Genomic DNA, 12,424 nt, shown 5'->3' on the forward strand with positions numbered 1-12,424 from the left:
ACATGACATCTTTGCGTCAGTTACACGCGAGGAAAGTCTTTCAGTGATGGTATGGGTGAAGGTGCACACGGTTAGGTGTAGGTTGAGGCAATTACATTGTGTACAGTGACTAAACTATACCATACGTATGGCTATCCGTCATAATCAAGTGTTAATAGTGTCCAGCCGTTAAGGACCAAACCTGCTTCTCTTGGCTCTTCTGGGTATTATATATATATATATATATATATATATATATATATATATATATACACACCTCCACAATCTGGTCTATCGATAGGCACTGTTATTGCTCAGGCAGACTACGGTATACTGTCTGGGAACATGGACCACATCATCTGATCCCGGGCGTATTTCTCTCAAACCAAAGATTTCAATCAAAATTCCCCTTGGACAGTTTCATTCATCACCACAGTGGTACAGGACACGTCTGCTTTGTTTTACTATAACTGACCATGTCAATATCAACAGGAGGCCCTTGTCTTACCATGAGTTAATTTCCCAGAAGGAAAAGCTAATGAGCCGATCAAAATTGTGATGCGATATCTATCTTTAACTAATACGTAATATATCTAAAATTCACATTACCAAGCATTTCTGAGTTACAGCACTTACAAAAAAAAAAAAAAATCAATTTACAAATTCAAGGAACTGTGTGACCAAAAATCTATTCAGTTCAATATCCCAACAATGGGTACTTCTGGTGTCAGTATAAACATTTGATCATACTCTGTTCTACAATTACCGTGCTAACAACATTGTGTACACACACACAGAAGGACAGGCACAAATGCCACGACGTAATAGGAGACACAACAAGCCAACACCACAGTGGCTGTCATGGTCCCCTCCCTGGTCTAAGTTACTACCTTCTCCCTCTGCCATGATCACTGACGTGGGCTACTGGTGTTCAGTCCAAGTAATGCTCGTCAACGTGTAACTCACGACTCACTAAACGCCCAAGCCAGCCTTGCCCACGGGTATTGAAAGTTAAGAGGCTGGGGTCCCTTGCAGTGTTGAACTGTCTCCCCGTTGTTACAGGTAACCTGAGAGTGGTCGTTTGTCCCAACCAGTTAAAGTACCTCACTACATCACTGCCTCATGACAAAGTCTCTGCACCATTCCATAACTGTATTTGGCTTACGCTGTTTTTTGGACTTTTTGTTGCAGATGCCGTTGTCTGTCTTCAAACAATAATATCATGCTTGTTCAGATTATTTCCTAACTCAGGCAGAGAAAAAAAGGGGCTTTATTCGTGTGCTTTTAAGATAAATCCATTTCTCCAGAACGCTAGGTTCTATATGCTTTTATAAGTGGTTCATCAATACAAAAACTCGCATCGTTTCATCTTCTGGAATATCATGCACACCGACATGAGGCAAACAATGTCATGTTGTAACAATACCATAACGATCCCCCCGTACACTGGCCACTTTTGTCAAGCTCCATCGTTTCAACACGTTCCTCCGAGAACCTACACACACACACACACACACCGCAATTTCATGATAAGTTCTAAATAAATACCTGATCAGTGTATCAACATGTAAGTTACCTATGTCGACTGTAATTGTGTTGTCTTTTTTGTCTAGTATGTAAATCACGCAAGAGTATTATGCCTCTTTACCTTTCAGATATCGCTACCTTGAATAAAACACCTGGGGTTATATATATATATATATATATATATATATATATATATATATATATATATATATATACATATCTTCGATACGTCATTGTATTTCTTGAAATCAATAGCTACTTGGGCCATATAAGGATCTCGAGTTATCTATATCTATCTATCTATCTATCTATCTATCATATATATATATATATATATATATATATATATATATATATATATATATATATATATATATATATATCATACCCCAAAATTTGGGATGTTGTACACTCCATGAGCATCCGGTACTTCTACAACTGCCTTACTAGCCATAAGCAATACGTTTCTGCCATAATCATATACAACTATCAGTGAACATTTTGAAAAGACGGCTTTTCAGCAAAGCGAACATTTATAAAATTTACCAACACAATAACTGAACAAGGAATATGTATATATTTCACCAGTCACATTCACTATCCAGCATGCTACTCACGCTCAAGCACCAGTCCTCATGCACGACAAAACTCCAATTGTCTCTTGCTTTATCCCAAATCTAATCTCCATTAATCCTAAATTTGATCTCCATTAATCCTAGATTTAATCTCCATTAGTCTTTTTATCGGTCGAGCCAATCATCTAAAAGCTAACAGCTCCCCTAAAATCTCCTGGAAACTCGAACGTCGGAGGAGGAGGCTAAGATGGAACCATAAACAAAAGCTGGAAAATATGTCGAAATAAATCTGTGACTTAAAGCAAGGAGGAGGAGTGGGAGGAGGGGATGTAGTACGAGAATCGCCACGTGTTTCTCCGGCCTGGGGTCAGGCTGGTCCACCTCAAGAAAGGAAGCTGCGGGACGGGTTTCGTGGCCAGGGTAAAAACCACTCTCGATTTCTCTCGTTTCTCAAAATAAACCAGTCATCATTACTCCATTCTCTATCATCTTTGGCAGTTATCGATATCTGTATGATATTTCTTCACACAAACCAGTTTATATATAAAGTGATATACAAATGAAGAACTAATGATGTCGGAGAAGCTACGGTGATAGGAAGGAAAGTAAATGCTCGACACTAACCTGACTTTCTTTCAAAGTCACTGACCCTCGGGAGGCAGGAGCATCGATGATCCAAGTGAAAGCTCATCCCACAAGCTGCGTGTTACATGCCAAAGTAAAAAAGAAAAAAAAATAGCCACATTATTCCACCTCATGCCAAGCAACGTTAGTACGAAAGCAGACTGTGATAACACGAATAAATGCGAGGTCTGTATGAGCTGGACGAGTATAACAGTTCAAACGAAATCTGTGGTGGAATGACCAATATAATAAATAACTACAAACTATGGAAATTCTAGATCTTTCCGTCTTTTATAATGATCCAACTACGACACGACGTGCGTCCTCGCAATACGTCAAACAACTTCCTGGAAATGTTATGAACAGTTATCTGAAGATCAAAAGAAACTTCGTCTTTGATGTAAACGCAGTAAAGCTCCCCATAACCAAAATAAAAACAGGAACCAATTTACTGCACTCTCTTTCCACCCATCAGTCAAATTCATACATTATAGTATATACCAGCGATTGAGAAAATGTGGCAAAACAATGGACACGAACGTTCCTTCTACGTAATTAACAATTTGACAGTTACTGTTTCCATGCAGAGGAACAAGTTGATGTATTCTGCACCTTTTTTTTTTGTAATTATAATGTCATATACAGATGTTAACATACAAAATGTTATAATTGATAAAAATGAGGATTTCAAAATGAATAAAATAGTAAATCTAATGCTTTAAAAAATATTTGGTTTTCCATTACATTCTCTCTCCTTCTTGTTATCCGAACATCTTTCAAAATACGGCAAAAACCTTAAATTCAGCGAGAGAGAAACAACTATCCAAAAAGATCTGTCCAACAGTTAACTGTTCCTTCACGGCAAGCCATGTCTGAATGTCATTTATCAAATATGTTGTTAATACTAATATACACACAAACACACACACACTACCTCAAGCAGACAAGAGTTTGCAACATTGAGCAAGTCCGGTATATCATTTTTCATTCTTATCCAACGTTTTCTGTATTAGCGGGGTAGCACCAGAAACAGACAAATAAACAGCCTCATTCACTTACACCCATTTTCTATCTATCATGTGTAATGCAACAAAACTACAGGCCCCTGCCCCCTATTCACAACCAGGATCCATACAACTTTCTATGATTTACCCTGAATGCTTCATATGTTCCGGCTTTAGTCCATTGACAGCACTTCATCCTCTGCACATCACATCAAACCAACTCAATCTATTCCGTGCACATCTTTCACCCTTCTACATATTCAGGTACCAAGCACTCAAAATGTTTTCACCCCCGTCCTTCCATCTCCAATTTAGTCTCCCCTTTATCCTTGTCCCCTCAACTTCTGATACATATCTTTTTGTCGACCTCCTCACACTTACTCTCTCCATATGACCAAACCATTTAAGCAAACCCTCTTCAGGTCTCTTAACCACACTTATAGTACCAAATCTCTATCTTACCCTTTTATTATTTATTCAAACAAGCCACTTCACACCACATACTGTCCTCAAACATTTCCAATACAATAAATCTACACCTCCACACATTCTCATCTGTAGCCCATACTTTGCATCCATACGATATCTATGAGATTACTATACCTTCTAACATACCCATTTTTCCCCTCCTACATATTCCTCAATGCTCCCAGAACTTTACCTTACCTTCCTGCCCAAGGAGTTCCTTCTATTCTTATGACCCTTCAACACTCAGGAAGCAGGCTATGTCCACAAGTATGGACCAAAGATCATTAAGCAATGTCATGTTGAATGTGTGTCTGTGCAGACAGTGCAGTGCAGCTAACAAGAGCTCAGCATCTTTGTGATAGTTCCATCATGGCATGAAGGGTTTTGGGCTATGCTGAAATGGTGTCTGTACTTATGTAGTGATGGGTGATATTCAGAGAACAAGCAGGAGAGTGTGACTCATTTTTGTCTGGGGAGTGTGGTTTCTCAAAGGAGTATGTCTGGTGGGTCGGAATTTAAGACCGAGTTGGAAGGTAAGTTGTTTAAAGCTTTTTGGGTTATTTCTTTCTTTTTCTTTTCACTGTTTTATTTGAGGGGGATGGGGAATCTGTGAGTAAAGGTTACTAAAGTGTGAGATAGAAGGAAGCTTTTTATTTCAACTTCAGCATTGGTGGTGAGTTATCATGTGGTTTGGGTAAGAAAGGGTCTAGTGCTGGTAAACAGAATTGAGTGCTGAACATGATGAAGGGGGATTGTAGTGGAAGAACCTTTACTTCATTGTAAAGATGACAAGGGTTTGTGTGTTGCCAGGTGGCAAGTGACTGTCTTGTGTGGTTTGCAGCTTTGTTACATCTGCTTCTGAGAGGATAGACAACCAGGCAGGTGAGGCATTGCTGAAAGTGGAAAAGATGAATTGTTTGTAGAGGATACTCAGGGTGTTGCTGGACTCTGCCAGCATGCCCTTGTATCACAAAAGAGAGGCACTGGCTTTGGTGTGGGCATGTCTAGGATGGATGAAAGGACAATCCACCATTTCTCTGCTCTTTCCCCATAAAATGGGTCCTGGAGTTGCATAATTGTCATTATCATATATAAGACTGTAAATAAATGCAATCAATAGAAATCAACAACATTCTAACAATACCCATCATAACCTTCAAACACTGGACTAGGGTCTGACTCTATCTAACTATATCTCTGATGCCTGTTCCTGTCAGGAACTCCCTCAAGGGAAAGAACAAGGCAAAAGTCTATGTAAGTGGTGAACTCCAGTGCTGCTTCTTAGCCTTTAATGCCTCACCATTAACGGGCCACTGGCAGAGAGCAACTCCCATTGAATGCTCTTAAGTACTTATTCTACCAAGTGCTACCACTGAATGTTCTACGGCTACCTTATGTATCTACTTAATGCTCTTGTTAAATGTTCCTACCTACCACTTCTATCTATTATTCCTACCACTTTTCCAAAAGGCAGGGCTAGTGCAGAGCACTAACCACATGAAAATATAGTTACGAAGAATGAGTTGTGCAAGTTAAGTGTTGTCAAGTGTCACGTGTGACGAGGAGAGACTGTATCTTGGACATAATATCAGCAGTTCATGTGTAAGTGAGCAAAAAGAAAAGACAGCTACCAAGGTCGAAGGAGCACTAGCTTACTACACAGCCATTAATAACCCTCCCAATACCAAGAAGGTTAGTACCGGTAATATACCTCCCTGGCTGATGGCTGCCAACTAACTACTATCAACCTCTGACTCTACATCTACCTATAACAATCACAAAACTCAAAAATTATATATGGAAGGCTAAGCTACTTACCATTTTGCTTTTATGCAAGAGGTCTATGATGCCCACTAAATCTCCCATTAACTTCTCAATTTCTGGCAAATACTCAGAGTTCTGCAAAAGAAAATGTTACAGTATCAGATATCAATGGATTGTAAAACAACCACAGATAAAAGATATAACTTTCCAACACAAAATGGTAATGAGTTGATCTCAGCAGCAAACATCATTTCTCCCACTACATTCACAGGATCTTCACTGTACATCCTTATAGAGGTTCATTTTCAAATAAGTAACTGGTAAATTACAGAATGCATCATGTTAAAAATAAGTTTTGTGGCTTGCATTTACGTAAGAGTTCAGTAATATGACTGTACTTGCTACAGGCGAATGTTAACCTCAAATATTTATCATTCATTCTACTGATCACTTTCTTACAACTCTTTATCAACTACAAATATCCAATTCACTGCTTATCCTGTTCATCTCATTCTCCCTTCCTTTCTCAGTAAATCTTTTCATACTGGTAACATCCCACTGATGCCTTATCTTACACTCCTGATCAAGGATCCCCTTCAATGGGGTTGCCAGTAGTACTAAAAAACTGGGCCACATCCACAAGACAGGACCACACATCAAATAAGTTGTGTTGCGTGAATGTCTGTGGATTGAGCACAGAACAAGTAAGGAATAAGTGTTCACTACACACGATTGTATAAACAAGTAAAATCCAGTTTTCAATAAACTCTTCTGAGTTTAATAAGTAGGCCTAAATACCGATTTAATATTAACTCTGATTCCAAACAAGTGTACTGGCTCAGACATATACAACCCCTCAGTTCAAATATAAACAACCTTAACCTATATCCAGTAAGCTGATGTGAAGGTGTACTTTTTGGGCATATCAATTCACAAAACAGCTCCTAATCCCCAATCCTGCAGGTTAGAATAGGAGAGCAAAATTACCCAATTCCCTAAAGCAGAATTGCTGTCACTGTTATCCTATGAAATGAAGATGTCATATTAATATATCATAAAGAAAGAGAAAAAATTAAGAAAGGCATACTTATACAATTTGTATAAATGAAGTAAAGATTCATCATGACTTAATCAAAGAAGAATGCTGGAGAGTGCTCTACGAAAATATGAGGTGCAAACAAAGTCAATCAAGTGTTAATGTCCCCTTGACTATAAAAAGAAATACATTGACATCACCCTTGAATATACATAGAAAAATACCAAATGTAAAACAACATAGAAAAAGGTAAAACTTACTAGATCAGCAATATCTATGACTTCATGATACTGATGGATACCTAACAAGCGGCATCTCACACAAAATGCCTGAAAATAAAAATTAATGAACTGTTAATATTTAAGCATTTATCAAAGCACTCTTAAGTTTAGCTTGTGACACCAACAAAATGGTGCAACTTTTTCAAATAATCATTTACACTTTATGCAAAGTATGAAATAAAGCTCAAGACTGCACACCAAAATAATGTGAAAATTAAGAACATCTCAGTTTGGGACCTTATCAACAATCATCATAAAATTAAAAAGATATTTTACCATCTCCTTGTTCTCCTGAGAACATGTTTTACAAAGGAAGGTACTTGGAGAATCAGGATGTTCAGGGCACTTTGGTGGTTCAGTATGAACAGCATAAGAATTCAGTGGCTCTGCTTCATGTAGCTTCATTGTTTTATGTCTATGTATCTGAAAAAAAAAAATCATCTTAAAGCAATCAGTGAAATAAGGGAAGGCAAAATTTAGATGGAAACTTGAGAGGGCATGACTGACCAACTGGACAAAGAGAGAGAGGAAAATCAGGATGACGTACGAGATCAACTGTTCACAGCAACGAAATAATGAAAGTATATGTTGGTAAAAGATATCTGTATATATATATATATATATATATATATATATATATATCCATGGGCAGGTTAAGCAACCATGGAGACGTCACGCACCCCTGCCGCGGGCCTGCATTCGCTGGGAACCAATCGCTTTCCTCTCTTCCTGCACATACACATGCCTTGCATCGTCGATAAAAACTTTTCACTGCTTCTAGCAACTTTCCTCCCACACCATATATATATATATATATATATATATATATATATATATATATATATATATATATATATATATATATCCCTGGGGATAGGGGAGAAAGAATACTTCCCACGTATTCCCTGCGTGTCGTAGAAGGCGACTAAAAGGGGAGGGAGCGGGAGGCTGGAAATCCTCCCCTCTCACTTTTTTTTTTTGATTTTCCAAAAGATGGAACAGGGGGGGGGCCCAGGTGGGGATGTTCCCTCAAGGGCCCAGTCCTCTGTTCTCAACGCTACCTCGCTGATGCGGGAAATGGCGAATAGTATGAAAAAAAAAAAAAAAAAAAAAAAAATATATATATTTTTTTTTTTTTTTTTTTTTTTTTTTTATACTTTGTCGCTGTCTCCCGCGTTTGCGAGGTAGCGCAAGGAAACAGACGAAAGAAATGGCCCAACCCCCCCCCCCCATACACATGTACATACACACGTCCACACACGCAAATATACATACCTACACAGCTTTCCATGGTTTACCCCAGACGCTTCACATGCCTTGCTTCAATCCACTGACAGCACGTCAACCCCTGTATACCACATGACTCCAATTCACTCTATTTCTTGCCCTCCTTTCACCCTCCTGCATGTTCAGGCCCCGATCACACAAAATCTTTTTCACTCCATCTTTCCACCTCCAATTTGGTCTCCCTCTTCTCCTCGTTCCCTCCACCTCCGACACATATATCCTCTTGGTCAATCTCTCCTCACTCATTCTCTCCATGTGCCCAAACCATTTCAAAACACCCTCTTCTGCTCTCTCAACCACGCTCTTTTTATTTCCACACATCTCTCTTACCCTTACGTTACTTACTCGATCAAACCACCTCACACCACACATTGTCCTCAAACATCTCATTTCCAGCACATCCATCCTCCTGCGCACATCTCTATCCATAGCCCACGCCTCGCAACCATACAGCATTGTTGGAACCACTATTCCCTCAAACATACCCATTTTTGCTTTCCGAGATAATGTTCTCGACTTCCACACATTTTTCAAGGCTCCCAAAATTTTCGCCCCCTCCCCCACCCTATGATCCACTTCCGCTTCCATGGTTCCATCCGCTGACAGATCCACTCCCAGATATCTAAAACACTTCACTTCCTCCAGTTTTTCTCCATTCAAACTCACCTCCCAATTGACTTGACCCTCAACCCTACTGTACCTAATAACCTTGCTCTTATTCACATTTACTCTCAACTTTCTTCTTCCACACACTTTACCAAACTCAGTCACCAGCTTCTGCAGTTTCTCACATGAATCAGCCACCAGCGCTGTGTCATCAGCGAACAACAATTGACTCACTTCCCAAGCTCTCTCATCCCCAACAGACTTCATACTTGCCCCTCTTTCCAGGACTCTTGCATTTACCTCCTTTACAACCCCATCCATAAACAAATTAAACAACCATGGAGACATCACACACCCCTGCCGCAAACCTACATTCACTGAGAACCAATCACTTTCCTCTCTTCCTACACGTACACATGCCTTACATCCTCGATAAAAACTTTTCACTGCTTCTAACAACTTGCCTCCCACACCATATATTCTTAATACCTTCCACAGAGCATCTCTATCAACTCTATCATATGCCTTCTCCAGATCCATAAATGCTACATACAAATCCATTTGCTTTTCTAAGTATTTCTCACATACATTCTTCAAAGCAAACACCTGATCCACACATCCTCTACCACTTCTGAAACCGCACTGCTCTTCCCCAATCTGATGCTCTGTACATGCCTTCACCCTCTCAATCAATACCCTCCCATATAATTTACCAGGAATACTCAACAAACTTATACCTCTGTAATTTGAGCACTCACTCTTATCCCCTTTGCCTTTGTACAATGGCACTATGCACGCATTCCGCCAATCCTCAGGCACCTCACCATGAGTCATACATACATTAAATAACCTTACCAACCAGTCAACAATACAGTCACCCCCTTTCTTAATAAATTCCACTGCAATACCATCCAAACCTGCTGCCTTGCCGGCTTTCATCTTCCGCAAAGCTTTTACTACCTCTTCTCTGTTTACCAAATCATTTTCCCTAACCCTCTCACTTTGCACACCACCTCGACCAAAACACCCTATATCTGCCACTCTGTCATCAGACACATTCAACAAACCTTCAAAATACTCATTCCATCTCCTTCTCACATCACCGCTACTTGTTATCACCTCCCCATTTACGCCCTTCACTGAAGTTCCCATTTGCTCCCTTGTCTTACGCACCCTATTTACCTCCTTCCAGAACATCTTTTTATTCTCCCTAAAATTTACTGATAGTCTCTCACCCCAACTCTCATTTGCCCTTTTTTTCACCTCTTGCACCTTTCTCTTGACCTCCTGTCTCTTTCTTTTATACTTCTCCCACTCAATTGCATTTTTTCCCTGCAAAAATCGTCCAAATGCCTCTCTCTTCTCTTTCACTAATACTCTTACTTCTTCATCCCACCACACACTACCCTTTCTAAACAGCCCACCTCCCACTCTTCTCATGCCACAAGCATCTTTTGCGCAATCCATCACTGATTGACTAAATACATCCCATTCCTCCCCCACTCCCCTTACTTCCATTGTTCTCACCTTTTTCCATTCTGTACACAGTCTCTCCTGGTACTTCCCCACACAGGTCTCCTTCCCAAGCTCACTTACTCTCACCACCTTCTTCACCCCAACATTCACTCCTCTTTTCTGAAAACCCATACTAATCTTCACCTTAGCCTCCACAAGATAATGATCAGACATCCCTCCAGTTGCACCTCTCAGCACATTAACATCCAAAAGTCTCTCTTTCGCACGCCTGTCAATTAACACGTAATCCAATAACGCTCTCTGGCCATCTCTCCTACTTACATAAGTATACTTATGTATATCTCGCTTTTTAAACCAGGTATTCCCAATCATCAGTCCTTTTTCAGCACATAAATCTACAAGCTCTTCACCATTTCCATTTACAACACTGAACACCCCATGCATACCAATTATTCCCTCAACTGCCACATTACTCACCTTTGCATTCAAATCACCCATCACTATAACCCGGTCTCGTGCATCAAAACCGCTAACACACTCATTTAGCTGCTCCCAAAACACTTGCCTCTCATGATCTTTCTTCTCATGCCCAGGTGCATATGCACCAATAATCACCCACCTCTCTCCATCAACTTTCAATTTTACCCATATTAATCGAGAATTTACTTTCTTACATTCTATCACATACTCCCACAACTCCTGTTTCAGGAGTATTGCTACTCCTTCCCTTGCTCTTGTCCTCTCACTAACCCCTGACTTCACTCCCCAGACATTTCCAAACCACTCTTCCCCTTTACCCTTGAGCTTCGTTATATATATATATATATATATATATATATATATATATATATATATATATATATATATATATACATATATATATTAGTAAAACATCTACTTTCTTCATATTTATGAGATTTTACAAGTTGTCAAGACATTTCACACAAAATACAGGTTTAGAAAATTGACAAACCTTTTCTTTCTATGTGTCCTAAGTTCATGAGAGATTCTCCCGGAAAATTTTTTAAGAAGTCAATACCTTTCATCCTTTAACATTTTTGGTAAGGAAGTTTTAGCCTTCATCTCCCTTCGATAATCATTAAATCATGATCATTGCAGCAAACTCTTTTCAGGCCCACCCTCAGTCAATCAGCAAACACCATCAGGATGACATCATTAATCCATTCACTTCCAATCATTCAAAGCTTATATTTCACTTGTGACAGGCAGCGACTCATAGACAATCACAGACAATTGTCCGATGGAAAGTTAATGCAATGGTAGAAAGCAACAGTTTAGATGTGAAAATGCATATTATTACAGATAACAAGATTCCTAATTTGGTGCCTATTTCTGTGTGCACAAGAGACCCTTAGTTTGTGGAGGCCTGCAGGGGCAGCACTGGTCATGTGGGCAAGCATTCAAGGAAAAGCAACAGCCTGAATGTGAAAAGGCAGATTTTAAGAACAGGTCGTGTTTACCTTATGCTGCTCCAATCAACTGCACTAGAGTAATTCTTTTTTCATACTTGATTACTGTTTACTCTCAACCTCCTTTCACACACCCTCCTAAACTTATTCACCAACTTCTGCAGTTTCTCACTTGACTCCACCACCAGTGCTGTAACATCAGCAAACAAAAACTGGATCACTTCCCAGGCCATCTCATCCCTCACAGTCTGAATACTTGCCCCTCTCACCAAGCCTCTCACATTTACATCTACAACTCTCTCGTACTGACAGTGCTTTTGCTCACAAATACGAATACCATGGTTTTCATCACTAACAACTATCATCT

General features: G+C 39.5%; 1 protein-coding gene across 4 annotated transcripts in view; it reads right to left on the reverse strand.

Moving 5' to 3' along the window:
* Nucleotides 1-12,424, reverse strand: part of LOC139758762 (RING finger protein 17-like) — a 272,806-nt gene that overhangs the window by 102,286 nt on the left and 158,096 nt on the right. For all 4 annotated transcript variants that reach the window (XM_071680535.1, XM_071680537.1, XM_071680536.1 and 1 more), the window contains 3 exons: nucleotides 7,535-7,681; nucleotides 7,238-7,306; nucleotides 5,996-6,076 (listed from right to left, as the gene is read on the reverse strand). In XM_071680535.1, coding sequence (XP_071536636.1) covers nucleotides 5,996-6,076; nucleotides 7,238-7,306; nucleotides 7,535-7,681 — 297 coding nt within the window. The remainder of the gene's footprint in view (nucleotides 1-5,995; nucleotides 6,077-7,237; nucleotides 7,307-7,534; nucleotides 7,682-12,424) is intronic.

This window comes from Panulirus ornatus, chromosome 31 (assembly GCF_036320965.1).
Source record: "Panulirus ornatus isolate Po-2019 chromosome 31, ASM3632096v1, whole genome shotgun sequence".
NCBI lineage: Eukaryota > Metazoa > Arthropoda > Malacostraca > Decapoda > Palinuridae > Panulirus > Panulirus ornatus.